Source organism: Pogona vitticeps, chromosome 5 (genome assembly GCF_051106095.1).
Source record: "Pogona vitticeps strain Pit_001003342236 chromosome 5, PviZW2.1, whole genome shotgun sequence".
NCBI lineage: Eukaryota > Metazoa > Chordata > Lepidosauria > Squamata > Agamidae > Pogona > Pogona vitticeps.
This window is the reverse complement of record NC_135787.1, coordinates 95,449,030-95,463,637: the sequence shown is the minus strand read 5'-3', so window position 1 is coordinate 95,463,637 and position 14,608 is coordinate 95,449,030. Positions and strand designations below refer to the sequence as shown.

At 38.3% G+C, this 14,608-nt stretch overlaps 1 protein-coding gene across 3 annotated transcripts in view; it reads left to right on the top strand.

Annotated features, from left to right (window-relative positions):
* The window catches only part of HTT (huntingtin), a 318,202-nt gene that overhangs the window by 33,911 nt on the left and 269,683 nt on the right, over positions 1-14,608 (top strand). For 2 of the 3 annotated variants that reach the window (XM_073000995.2, XM_073000993.2), the window contains exons 5-10: positions 3,142-3,221; positions 4,168-4,306; positions 6,851-6,992; positions 9,824-10,002; positions 11,940-12,144; positions 13,048-13,095. In XM_073000995.2, the coding sequence (XP_072857096.2) occupies positions 3,142-3,221; positions 4,168-4,306; positions 6,851-6,992; positions 9,824-10,002; positions 11,940-12,144; positions 13,048-13,095 (793 nt within the window). The remainder of the gene's footprint in view (positions 1-3,141; positions 3,222-4,167; positions 4,307-6,850; positions 6,993-9,823; positions 10,003-11,939; positions 12,145-13,047; positions 13,096-14,608) is intronic. The other variant, XM_073000994.2, reaches the window with a different exon arrangement.

Sequence of the window (14,608 nt, the reverse complement as noted above, 5' to 3'; positions counted from 1 at the left end):
ACTTTTAGCTGTTCAAGAGTTAGCTAGAGACAACTTGATGAACGCTCAAGCTGAACAGAAATACTATCATGACAAGAAATCCCGACACAGAGAATTTGCAGTGGGTGATTTGGTGTTAGTACTGAACCCGCTCAGACCTTCTAAGTTAGAAGTGGTCTGGGAAGGTCCAGGAGAAATTGTTCAAAGATTTGGAGATGTTAATTATCTTGTTAAAATGCTGGATTCTAAAAAGAAACCTGTTCTTTATCATGTCAATAGACTGAAACGTTACAAAGTTAGATCTGCAATGGTTTTTCAATATCATGCTGAGTATTTCCATTCTTCCAATGAACCAATTGATATGTTGTCAGAATTGCAAGATGCGGGTGATTGGTCTGATAATATTATCTTAACAGGTAATCAAGATCAGAAGGATCAGTTGTACCAGGTCCTAGAACGACATCAAGATGTGTTCTCAGACAAACCAGGTTACACAAATTTAGTCAGTCATGAAATCACTACAGATAGTGATGCTCAACCTATACGGTCGAGCCCATACAGAGCAATTGGTAATCATGCTAAACAAATTGAGCAAGAGATTCAAAAGATGTTATCTCTAGGAGTTATTGAAGAGGCAATCAGCCCTACTTGGACTTCACCTGTGGTACTAGTCCCTAAAAAGACTGCTACAGGTGAAATTCAAGAAGAAGTGAGATTTTGTGTTGATTATAGGAAGTTGAACAGTGTTACCAAATCGGATCCTTACCCTTTGCCTAGAATGGATGATTTGATTGAACACCTTGCTAAGGCAAAATTTATAAGTATCCTTGACCTAAAGAATGCTTATTGGCAATTAGATATGGCAGAAGAATCACGAGATAAGACCGCTTTCATCACTCATGTGGGAACTTTCCGGTTCCGCAGAATGCCATTTGGTTTGAAAAATGCAGGTGCTTCATTTCAAAGGATGATTGATAAACTTTTGCAAGGTTTACCTTATGCTAATGCTTATCTTGACGATGTTGCGATTTTTAGTAATGATTTTGAATCTCATTTGACACACATTGAAACTGTTTTGTCCAGACTTCAACAAGCAGGACTGACAGTAAAAGCCAGTAAATGTCAATGGATGCAGGGAAAAGTCATGTATTTAGGACATTTGATTGGGCAAGGAGAAATTCAAACTATACAAGCAAAAGTTCAAGCTATCAATGATTGGCCTATTCCTAAAACTAAGAAACAAGTACGCTCGTTTCTAGGTCTAATTGGCTACTACAGAAAATTTATTCCGGATTTTAGTAATTTGGCAGCACCTTTGACAGAGCTAACTAGAAAAAGAGAACCTGTCAAAGTAAAATGGACTCCTGAATGTCAAAAGGCTTTTGATGCCTTAAAAGCTAAAATTGTTGATGCGCCTATTTTGAAATCTCCTGATTTCAACAAACCTTTCGTATTACAAACTGATGCATCTGAATTAGGTCTAGGAGCTGTTTTATTACAACAAGGAGAAGATGGAAACCTTTATCCGATATCCTATTTCTCTAGAAAACTTCTGGAACGCGAGAAACACTATGCTATTCCTGAAAAAGAGGCACTTTCAGTTTTTTGGGCATTGAATCTTTTGAGACCTTATTTATGGGGGCGCAAATTCACGCTTCAAACCGATCACCGAGCTTTAGTGTGGTTACAAAGTATGAAATCTCATAACCAAAAATTGTTAAGATGGAGTTTGGCATTACAAGATTTTGATTTTAATATCCAACATATTCCAGGAAAATTGAATGTAGTAGCAGATAGTCTTTCTAGAATGTATGAAGAAGAAAACTCATGCAACACTGAGCGTTGACTTAGATATCTGATGTAATTTCATAGAATGTAGTGTTTCATTATTTCATATATACTTTTGTAGTAGAGTTTTGATATATAACATGTTTTATATTTTCTTAATTCCTTGTATCAAATTACTATAAATTAGATAAGTAGACTAATCTGAATTTCTGTGTAATTTCGGGGGGCGTGTGAGGAATTAAGTTAGGCAGCAAGAACTTTCACCTAGTTTTTTCTGCACATTGCTTATCTGGTAACTGGAAAAAAAAATATAGCTGGCCGAAGGGAGTGGGAGTTTCCCTAGATAAAAAGACAGTTTAAAAAACAGCAAGGAGAGAGTTCGTTTTTGCTGCTGGGAGGAAGAAGACAAGATGGAGATTTATGATGGACTGAAGAAACATTTACATGATTGATTTTATAGTCGTTGCTGAAATATCCCTACAACTAAAAAACTTCTGTGCTTTACCAGCTGTATTCAAGGACGTGAGATAATAATTTTTTTTTTTTATTTAGAGAATGTGTTTAATTATTTTTCTAGAGACATGCAATGAAGGGGAGGGAAACTGCTTAGAGTAAAAAATTGTACAAATTTCTATTTATATTATATTAGAGTTATGTTGATTTAATTCTTTAATAAATACTTCTGTCTATTTGACAGTTTAAAATTATGTTCTTTCCTGACCAAACCGAATGCATTTTGAGTACTGAATTTACGCTACCTAATTAATTGATGATTCAGCCCAACCAATTAAAATCTTATATGTCTGTGTTGTGTTATTTAAAATCAAGTGGGCTTTTTGAAACAGACAAGAGTAAAGCTCCTAACTGTTTGTATTTGGGCTGACGGACAGCAGAGAGAGGGGATTGCTTTGTTTGTTTATCAAATCCCTACTTGTGCTTCTCTAATTACTTTATTACAGCTTCTTAGGAACTGAATGAAGTAAATAAGAGTCGTTATATGGGGTACTGTAGATTAAGGGTTTTCACAACATCAATTGATTTTTCCAAGAGAATTCATTTACCTTAAGAAAACTTTTTCACTCTGATTTTTCCCCAAGTCTATATATTTTTAAATGTAACAGTATTGTCCTTTTAAAAGAGTAAATACAGTCATTGCATTTAGACAGTTTGAGTCCTTGAATTTGCAAGTGGTCCCCAGATTCTGTGTGTATCTGGGTATGCGTACATTGTGTGTGTGTGTATCATATTTACATGTGTGCACAGACAAGCGCGCGCGCGCACACACACACACACAGAGAGGGAGAGATTAGTAAAAACAAAACTGGTACCTGAAACCTGTGTGTTACTAATACATTCTCAATTACATTTGGCTAGAATGGTGCTTCTCGAAGTCTGCGTGCTGCTCTTTGGAGGTTTGCTGAACTTGCACATCTTGTTCGACCCCAGAAATGCAGGTGAGATTTTTCTGGTATTGTAGGCTTACTTTGAGTATGCTGGATTGTTCAAAAAACATATCTGTAGGTTAAAGGTTATATCAAGAGAATGTATTTGGGGTGGGTTTTTTGGTCATGTGTTTACTGTGTGCCTAAGATGTATGAAGATGCAGAAAATCAAATAATTGTTGTTTGGTTTTTGTGTCTGATATTTTTTAACTTAATTCACAATATTATAACTCCTAGAGATCTTTGGCTTCACCAACAAGGATATCCACCTCCGCAGAGGAGGTGCAGGAAAGTTTAAGGTGATGGAAAATTTAAGGGTGATGCTCCCTGTGATGCACTGGACCCCCTAAAGGGCCGCTGGGCATTCGGCCAGAGAGTTCAACAGGCACCTTTTCTTCTTTCTCCTTTACTTACATCCTCTCTCCTTCAAGTTACATGCTCATACCGTCATCATGGAATGAAATCCCAAACAGAATAGAATCCATTTCCTCCAGTCTCAGACACATTCAAATAACCCATCATCCTCCCTTCTTTATGGCCTTTCTGGCTGTTAAGTTTTTTTAAGTTGTAGCACCTCTCTCTTCCCCTTATTTCCATGAGAGTCCAGGTGTAGTTTATCTCTTCTGTAACAAGCTTGGAATGTTGAGTCTCCAGGGCCTCTGAATATGGCCTTCATGATATCTGGATCCTGGCTGTAATGGTCTTCAGGAAAACAGACTCATGGTGCTTAGAAAAACACATTCCAGTGTCCCTTAAATCATCTTCACACTCTGACTACATATCCCATCATCATGACATGCTTCTGACCACATATACCATCATCATGACACTCCCAACTTTGTTTATGGGAAGTGGTATGCCATATGAAAGATATGGAAGTGAACATTTTTAGTGCTTTTTTCTTAGACTTATTTTAATAATAGTACAGTATATTACTTTTCTTCCTTTTTTATTGCAGGCCATACTTGGTAAATCTTTTGCCCTGTCTAACACGAGTAAGCAAGCGGTCTGAAGAATCAGTACAGGAGACACTGGCTGCAGCAATACCAAAAATCATGGCAGCTTTTGGGAATTTTGCAAATGACAGTGAAATTAAGGTATAATTATCTTTAAAAATGTTATGTTGCACCTAGGAATTAGTTGGAGTAAATAAAACAAGGCTAACCATGTTATATAACATTGTTAAAATACGTGTTTCATTTATGAGACCGTAAAATGTAGAAGTTTTTTTTTTAAATTTTGAATGGAGTGTGCCATAAAATAGGTTTCTGAGCTGTATTTCATTTCGGCCCAATTCACATATACTGCTTGAGACTTCAGTTGGCATTATCAAGATGATCCATGAGAGCTTGGGGCTCTCATGTTCCGCTCCCTGTCCTTCAAGAGTTTGGAATTTGAAGGGAGCTCAACAGCATTAGGCACCAAGTTATACTGTATCCGAATGAAGCAATTATATTTCTTCGTCAACTGTATACCGTATTTTTCGCTCCATAAGACGCACCTCTCCATAAGACGCATCAAATTTTTAGGAGAAGAAAACAGGAAAAAATCTGTTTTCTTCTCCTAAAAATTGGTGAGCCTTATGGAGAGGTCCGTCTTATGGAACACAACCTAGGACCATTTGGAGGCTCACCCAGCCCCCCCTGAAGGCCAGTGGGGGCAAAATCACCACCTTCTGGGGCTCTTGAGGCTTGGAAAGCTTCAGAAGAGCCCCAGAAGGTGGCAATTTTGCCCCCTCTAGCCTGTTGGGGGGGCAGGGTGAGCCTCCAAAGGGTCCTAGAATGTGTTCCAGGACCCTTTAGAGACTCACCCTGCCCCCCCCGGGGTCAGAGGGGCCAAAACTACCACCTTCTGGGGCTCTTTTAAGGCTTGAGAAGTTTCAGAAGAGCCCCAGAAAATGGCAATTTCGCCCCCTCTAGCCTGGTGGGGGGACAGGGTGAGCCTCCAAAGGGTCCTAGAGTGTGTTCCAGGACCCTTTAGAGACTCACCCTGCCCCCCCGGGGTCAAAGGGGGCAAAATCGCCACCTTCTGGGGCTCTTTTAAGGCTTGGGAAGCTTCAAAAGAGCCCCAGAAGGTGGCGATTTTGCCCCCCCCTGGACCCGTGGGGGGGTGGGGGAAGCATGGCAAGGGTCCAAGGGAGCCTTCCAGACCCTTGCCACACTCCCCCATGGGGCCAGCGCAGGCGAATAGCGATCTTCCAGGACCTTTTGAGAAGCTTTCAAGCCTTTCAAAAGGTCCTGGGAGCTGGCGATTTTGCCCCCCTGGACCCGTAGGGGGGTGGGGGAAGCATGGCAAGGGTCCAAGGGAGCCTTCCAGACCCTTGCCACACTCCCCCCACACACCCCCACGGGGCCAGCGCGGGCAAAATAGCGAGCTTCGAGGATCTTTTGAGAGGCTTGAAAGCCTCTCAAAAGGTCCTGGAAGGTCGCTATTTTGCCCGCGCTGGCCCTGTGGGGGGGTGGGGGAGCATCACAAGGGTGCTGGAAGGCTCCCTCGGACCCTTGCGACGCTCCCCCCCATGGGGCCAGTGGGGGCGAAGTCACCACCTTTGCACCATAAGACGCACGGATTTTCTACCCCCCCTTTGGAGAGAAAAAAAGTACGTCTTACGGTGCAAAAAATACGGTACTTTTTAAGTTGGCGGAATGTCAGAAAGAAACTTGGTTTCTTTTAAAATTCCTTTCCAATCAAGACGAAAAGGTTTCCATATATTTTTTCTTTCCTTTCCCTTTTCTTTCCCCTTTTCCCTTCCACTTCCCTCAGTTTTTCTCACAGCTGTGCAGGCAAATGGCTGTTGGTTAACTTGTTTTCATTTAGTGACAGGGTAAAAGTGGCAACTTATGAACTGGTGAGAATTCATTGCTGCAGTTTATACCATTACACTTATGTCAGTGTCATTAACTGGAAGGATGTACTTTGGTTTATGAAATTAATATATCCTCTGGGACGTTATGTGGAAATTTTGTAAACCAATGGACAGATTGCTCTAGGAACGGGGGCAGCGCTAGAAACCTCCAGGCACAATGCATCTTGGGGAAATCCTTTCGTACAGCAGGAAAAAAAGTAAAAAAAATGTAAACCGGGGCATTATTTTCTATGGACTTCAGTTCATAAACTGAAAATTATGTAAACCGAGGCTTTTCTAAAGTGAGGTTCCACTGTATATTACACTGTATTGTGGGACATGGTGGCGCTGTGGGCTAAACCGCAGAAGCCTGTGCTGCAGGGTCAGAAGACCAAGCAGTCGTAAGATCGAATCCACGCAACGGAGTGAGCGCCCGTTGCTTGTCCCAGCTCCCGCCAACCTAGCGGTTCGAAAGCATGCAAATGCAAGTAGATAAATAGGGACCACCTCGGTGGGAAGGTAACAGTGTTCCGTGTCTAAGTCGCACTGGCCATGTGACCATGGAAGATTGTCTTTGGACAAAACGCTGTCTCTACGGCTTGGAAACGGGGATGAGCACCGCCCCCTAGAGTCGAACACAAATGGACAAAAATTGTCAAGGGGAACCTTTACCTTTACCTTTACTGTATATTATCTCTAAAGCATGTTTAAACTTATAATAGAATGAGTCACTGTTACTGTTAGATATTATAATGTCTTACAGATAATGCATTGATGAAAAATTCTTCCACCTTAGGTTTTATTGAAGGCTTTTATAGCTAACCTTAAATCGAGTTCTCCTACTATTCGTCGAACAGCAGCTGCATCAGCAGTCAGCATCTGCCAGCATTCACGAAGAACGCAGTATTTTTATACTTGGCTGTTGCATGTACTATTAGGTAAGATGGCAAAAACAGATTAGCATGCAAAGTCTGGGGAAATAGTACTTAAGGTGAACAAAATGGGTAACATTTCATTATTTTATAATGTATAATTGTTTTAATTTCTAAACAGATTTTTAAAAAAATCAGGCATTATTTTCTTCTAAAAATAAACATATTTAAAATGAAATCTGGACATACCTTAAAACTGAATTTATCTACTATAAAATGGAAATAAGGTGCTGGAAAAGAACTTGGTGGATACCCTGGACTGCCAGAAAGATGAACAAGTGAATCTTAGAGCAATCAAGCCTGAAGTGTCTCTGGAGCCAAAAATTATGGAACCAGGATGGTCCTACTTTGGACACATCATGAAGAGGCAAGATTCTCTGGAAAAGACATTGCTGGGAAAGGTTGACGGCAGCAAGAAAAGAGGAAGACCCAAATACGAGATGGATTGATTTTCTAATGGAAGCCACAGGCTTGAGTTTAAAAGAACTGAGCAGGGTTGTTGGGGAAAGGACATTTTGAAGACCTATCATTCATCTATGATTGGCTTTCAAGTTAAGTGGCTGACGGTCGGGAGCTGGATAGGGGACAGATTGTATCTGTCTTCAGTGTGGAAGGGATTGTCACTCTCGAATTGGCCTTCTCAGCCACACTAGATGCTGTTCCAAGACCTCTATTCAGAGCACATTACCATATTCTCTCAAGACTGAAGGATGTCTACTACTACTACGACTAAGTTGAAAGTGACTTGACAACACATAACAAAAATGCATCCAAGTAGTAAAAAAAAGTTTTTCAGTCTAAAGAATGGTTGAGTAATCTTTTATCTCTGTGCATGTGTAAGTGAGGGAGTAATGCATATATGCACTCACAGACTTCTGAGAAAGAGTTTTCAATGAAGTCGCTGTGTCTGTCTAGGACAGTGATGGTGAACCTATGCCATGCGTGCCACAGCTGGCACACGGAGTCTTTTCTGCTGGCATGCGAGCCATAAGTCGCTGGATCGCTACTCCCCCCCCCCCCGCGCAGCCAAACCTGAGAGGGCGGCTGCAGCCGTGATTCTGGTGCTTTGGCACCGGATCCAGAGTAGGGTCTTGAGGCACTTCCATGCTGGGATTCCCCCTTCCGCTCCCACTTCCGGTTCCACTGCCGCCACTTCTGGTTCTGCTGCCGCGGCACACCGCTTGCTGGTTTTTGTTTTTTTTTCCAGTTTGGGCACACAAGCCCAAAAAGATTCACCACCACGGGTCTAGGAAAACATGTCAGATGAAAAAACAAGAAGGGACAGAAACATTGTGACACCTTGAAGATTAACTGCTGTATTTTAATATGAGCTTTCACTTCCTCAGTTATTAGAGTGATGTTATATGACTGTCATGTTTATACATGGCCACATGACCAGGTAGGGATACAGATAAGGGGTAAAGTAACAGTGGTTTGTAAGTAAAGGAATAGAATTATCGGGCTGTGGATAATTCCGCTTGTCAGTCTGTGAGTCTACAAGGTAACAGTGTGTTGTTGGTTGATGTGGCAAGCTATGGGAATCAGTATAGGATTTTGCAATTAGTAATGAGTTAGAAACCCTTGACTGATATTTAAGACTTTTGAGTGGGTCTCCAGCATCTCTATATACTTTAGCTCAGCTTTTTCTCTTTCAAGTCTAGTTTTGCAGTGATTTTTTTTCTAACACAGTCAATTTAAGGTCACTCAAAGAGTGTCCAGCTAAATAGAAATATTCCGAAACATTTTTGTGTGTGTGTTGCCATTTGTGATGTCAGTTGTTTTATTTGTACTGTGCAGAATACAGAGGAACATTGTTGGGAAAGGATGAAATAGATCCCATAGGTCCAGTTGTCCAACAGAAAGTATCATCAGGAATGGCAGATTGACATTATAACAGTCTTAGAACTGCAAAGCTGGAAGGGACCCTATGGATCGTTGAGTACAGTCTGTCAAGGAGGCACAGTGGGAAACTGAACTCCTAACCTCTGCCTCTGCAGCCAGAAGCCTAAGCCACTGAGCTATCCAGCAGTTCTTACATTGTGCATGAGTCACACAATCCAAAATGAGACCAAGCAATGTGCAACCCAATGCAACATTGAAGCAGGAACGTTATTTAGTAGCATTTGCTCCAGTTACAACAGTGGGGCTACAAAACAGGATACTCGCCACAGAGTTTGGCGGCAGACATGGGCACATGTGCATAGGTGCATGAATGCTTGACAGACATACTAGTGCTGGATGAGAACATGCATGCTTTGGGGCTCATGAATACACACACTAGATGAGTGCCTGAATACTAGATGGATGCTTAGTCAGAACACCATATGTATATTTACACATACTTCTTTTATATTTACTCTCACACATGCTTTTTTGATGGGGTAAATGCACACTTAGGGTGCAGTCAGACAATTGCAAAAGTGCCTTATTGCACTGGAAAGGGCTATTTCAATGGGATTGATCTCCCTGAAAGTGTTTCTTGTCTTTGCTGTGGAATCGATTCAGCCCAGCTCAAAAACGTAACGTACAGCTGGATCAAAAAGTTCCAGCTTGGGCACAGTTAGGGGTCAGACTGGAACACATCTCCCCATAAGTCATGTGATAATCAAGAAATAGATTGCATCTGACCACTGCATTAGCAGTCCAAATTGTGACCTATTTCCCTTGGTGATCACAATACACACACTATCTTGATGGGGCTTAAGGTTTCTTTCTAATAGACACATGTGAACACAACCAGGATTTCAACTATAGAATGTAGAAAAAGTACTACACATTTTTAAAAGCCAAAAAGTGCAATTTAAAACTTTTTAAAACCATGACAATTACCTTTGCAGGTTTATTATCCCCCATGAAAGAGGAATATCCCAATGTCTTAATTCTTGGTGTATTGCTGACCTTAAGGTATCTAATACCCCTACTGCAGCAGCAAGTAAAAGATACAAGTCTTAAAGGTAGCTTTGGTGTGATACGGAAAGAAACAGAGATTTCTCCTTCTTTAGATCAACTTATACAGGTAAGAATAACGTAGAAACATTTAACATTTTTATAATGCAGTCTTCTGCACATCTACTTAAGAAATAATTCTCACTGAGTTCAACAGACCATATTCCAGGTTGCAGCATTAGTGATTGATCCCCATGTTGTAGCAACAACCTTTGTCATATAAAAGTGATTCCCAATTTTGGGTCCTCAGATGTTCTTGAACTATAACTTCCTGAAACCACAGCCAGCACAGCTGGTGGTGAAAGCTTCTGGGAATTGGAATCTAAGAACATCTGGGTTCAGGATGGATTATTTAAAGCAAGTTGATTTAAATCACAATTTAAATCATGATTTAAATCACTAGTCAGAAAGTCTTGATTTAAATCATGATTTTTAAATATAAAGACTCGTTCTTGCTGGTAGTTACAATCTTAATATTGGCAATCAGATCAAGATTTCATATTTAGAATAACTTGTCAGATTAGTAAAACAGCTGTATCAGTTGATTTTTGTTTAAAAGGCAAATCATTCATATTTGCAGAACTACTTAAATTGTTTTATTCAACTAAAACAATAACGTGTAGCGTTTATATTCTTGCATTTGCTTAAACATCAATGTTTATTAACTGAAGCAGTTAAACAAAATATTTTTTTTAAAAAGCAAATTATCTTCCAAACCATCTTCAAACCTAGCATTTAAGATTCAGTAGGAACCCCCCTATCCACGGGATCAGAATCTGCTGATTCAATTATTCTTATTCACTTATCTAAATATCCCCCTCCCGAAAAATGTATGTATATGTATTTGCAAGGTGTATTTACCAGAAATTTATTTATTTATTTATTTATTTATTTAACTTATATGCTACCCATACTACCTGAAGGTCTCTGGGTGGCTTACAACAGAAATGGCTACTAGAGGGATCCAGAGACCATGCAATGTGTAGTATTTGCTGTATCTGTGTTTTTCGGCATCTGCAGGGAGGCTTGGAACCGATCCTTTGCAGATACTGTGGTCCTACTGTAATGTATTCATTATTTGTACATATATTTGCAGAACAATGGGATTAAGGTCTTTCCTGAACGTTATACCATTTTTACTGTAAAAAAGTGCATGTTATCTCAGTTTGGATGACTTGGATTAATTGAATTAGTCTACTGAAAATTTAAATATTGCATGAATATACAGTCTCATATTTTATTTATTTATTTATTTTATTAGATTTAGACCCCGCCTATCTAGACTGGGTCTACTCTGGGCGGCATTACACAATTTAAAAACAATAGAACCAATAAGTATGTAAAAATCCAAGATGTAAAAATATAAATATTAAGATGCAGCAGGAAGGAAAACCTGCTTGAATAACCATACTACAAAACTAAGTTCTATTTCATGTTGAATAACCTTTGAACTAAAATGCATCTTAAAAAGAGAACTATGTATCTTTAGATAGATTTTTTTCTCCAAAAGCATTTCATTAAAATAAATCCGATTCAAATTTTAAAAAATCCAATTTAAGAAAATCCCGGATTTTAATCCACCCTACCTGGGTTACCCAAGGTTAGGAACTGCTGTTATAAAACATTGCATTTTAAATTGTTGTTCTTTGGATTTTACTACATTTAGATTGGAACTTCTGTATTCTTTTTTATTTATATTATTAATTGACAACTAATGATTTCAGTGTGTTTTCTACATGTCAACTATATAATTTTCCTGATTTGAACACTAAATATTTGGCATAATTTCATATGATTATCTATATAAGTTTTTGAATTTGATTCCAAACATACAAACTGCTATGTTGTGAGTAGAGTTTCTGCATGTACTGTATATTAATATTCAATATATCAATATATATATATTGAATTAAAGTATTGCACATTTTCTTTGGTAAATAACTAAAGAAGTGAAAGTTCCCAAACATCCCTAAACCTAATTACGAAGTTTTATTTCTGAAATGTTAGGTTTATGAATTGAGTCTGCATTACACACAGCATCAAGACCATAATGTTGTGACTGGCTCATTAGAACTATTGCAACAGCTTCTCAAAACACCACCTCCAAATCTGCTCTTTGTTCTGACTACTGCTGGTGGTATTGCAGAAATGAATGTATCCAAAGGTGAATCTACGAGCAGAAACCGCAGTGACAGCATAGTAGAACTTATAGGTAAGCTATATATAGTTTTTTTTTCAAAAACAGAAGCCTGCAATAAGTAATTAGGCAGCCTTCTGTTAAAATTCTTAGTTCTGTTAAATTTAGTGTATTTAACCAGAACATCTCCGTCAGCTTTCTCAATGCTTTAAGGATGAAATTTCAAACTAATAGCTCTTTAAAAAGTTCCATCTTAAAAAATGCAATAAATTGTAACATTTTAATTTCTAATCTTGAAGGTGCCATGCTTGAGGTGCCACTCTCCTGTGTTCTGTTTTAACCGTTGGTTTTCTTATCAGCACTTGCATTTGCGACAAAGTGGAATGCATAGTGAGTTTGATTATCTTGAAACATTTCCTTTGTTTCTTTAATTGCTAATATCTTTAAAAATAATTATTTAATTATTTATTGAAATATTCAAATAGAGTAGTAGACTACCCTGTTTCCCCGAAAATAAGACCTAACTGAAAATAAGCCCTAGTATGATTTTTGAGGATGCTTCTAATATAAGCCCTACCCCAAAAACAAGCCCCAGTTAAGTGAAACTCCGCCCTCTACCATTGTGCAGTAATGAGAAGAAGATGACATGACTATATTTGAATAAATGTAGATTGTTGTACATGAAAAAAATAAAACATCCCCTGAAAATAAGCCCTAATGCATTTTTGGAGCAAAAATTAATATAAGACTCTGTCTTATTTTTGGGGAAACATGGTAGCTTATTCATGTTTGTTAGAAACAGAGCTAGTTTCCATTAGTAATGTTTACCGCCAGTTACTGCTGTCAGCAGGAGAAAATAATAACATTCTTCTTAAATGAGGCTTGAAAGTAGTGACCTGACTTTTCAGAGGCTACTATAATACCTTCTTGACATCACTGTGATCAGTGCCTTGATTTCTTACTTTCTATAATTTGCAGCTGGAGGGGGGTCTTCATGCAGCCCTGTTTTTTCCAGAAAACAAAAAGGTGATTATATGTACCTATATATGAAATCATAGTCTCTGCTTTATGTTTTCTGCTTCTTTTCATTCCTTTAACTTGGTAAACTTTGGTTTCTATTAACATATATATTGGTTGATTCTTCTTTACAAACGGATGTCACTATGAAACATGTGTATCATTATTTTCTACTTTTTAGCATATGTTGCTGCTGATCATTAAAAGAACCACAATTTTCTGCTCTCATTCTTTTTGGTGGTGTTAAGATTATGTTAGTCATCATTAGTAACAATATGAATTTGGCTAAATGTCTAATTTCTGTATGAATGTTCCTTTGGATTGTGATACCTTGTTTTGAATGAAATGCATTGATATATTTTTTTACAACTTTTAAAGTTTGTTTTGTCTTGATTTCACCTTGTATGGCACATTCTTAATGCATGTTTTATACTGCTTATTTTAAACCCCTGTATATAATTTCGACTAGCACAGCTCATGAGATTTTTGACACTGCAGTTTTGTATGTAAACTGTTCATATAACTCATACTTGCTTTTATTATTATTTTTAGCCCAGATTTTGGATTATGATCCTTCAGCGTCTTTTGCTTTTTTTAAAGCCAGGAAGGCATTTTAATTTAAACAGTGGGTTTAGTTTGTGTTCTCTTCCATACAGTATCCCAATATAGCTTGGGATAGCTGAACCTTCTATATTATTTTGCTACATTTTTCTTGAATTGTGGACCCATTCTTTAGTTGTGTATTATGATTTATTTTATTTTATTTTATTTATATCCCGCCTATCTGGTCATTACGATCACTCTAGGCGGCTTACAACACATAACAACAATAAATATAAAAAGGAATTATTACACTAAATAGCAGTTCTTCAAGATGGAAAAAATAAATAAAAATAAACCATAAAAAAAGAAGAGAAAGGGGGGAGAGTCAGAGATTAACTGGAGGAAAGGCCTGCCTAAACATCCATGTTTTTAGTTGGTTTTTAAGAATAGCCAGCGAGGGAGCTGCATGAATCTCCAGAGGCAGATTGTTCCAGAGGCGAGGAAAAAACAAGATTTACATTACTGCTATAGGGTTTGTAGAAATCGGTTCATGGACTCAAAGAGAATGCAGACCAATTTCTACAATATTAAAAATTTGAAATAAGTAACCTTGTCTACATAAGTATGTATCCGTTAGTATGTCTATCAGGCCAAATAAAATAAAATTTTAAAAAGGGACACACTTTTAAAGTGGTACCTTAAAGACTGTTATATTTTAATTATAGCTACCTCTTCTGAAGCTAGCATTACTATGTATGTGTCCTTTAACCCACTTTTTGTCAAATTGTTTATAGTATGAACAGCAGAATCTAATGTTATCTACTCACTGGCTAACATCCATGGACCTATAGACTGGTTAAGATGTTTTGTACTTGTGTTCCTTGAGCAGCACACTGCATATTGAGTTGAGTGGACTTCCAAAAATAGTTTATATTGTGCCATGTGTGGGTTTCTGCTTAAAGGGAAAGTAATCAAAACT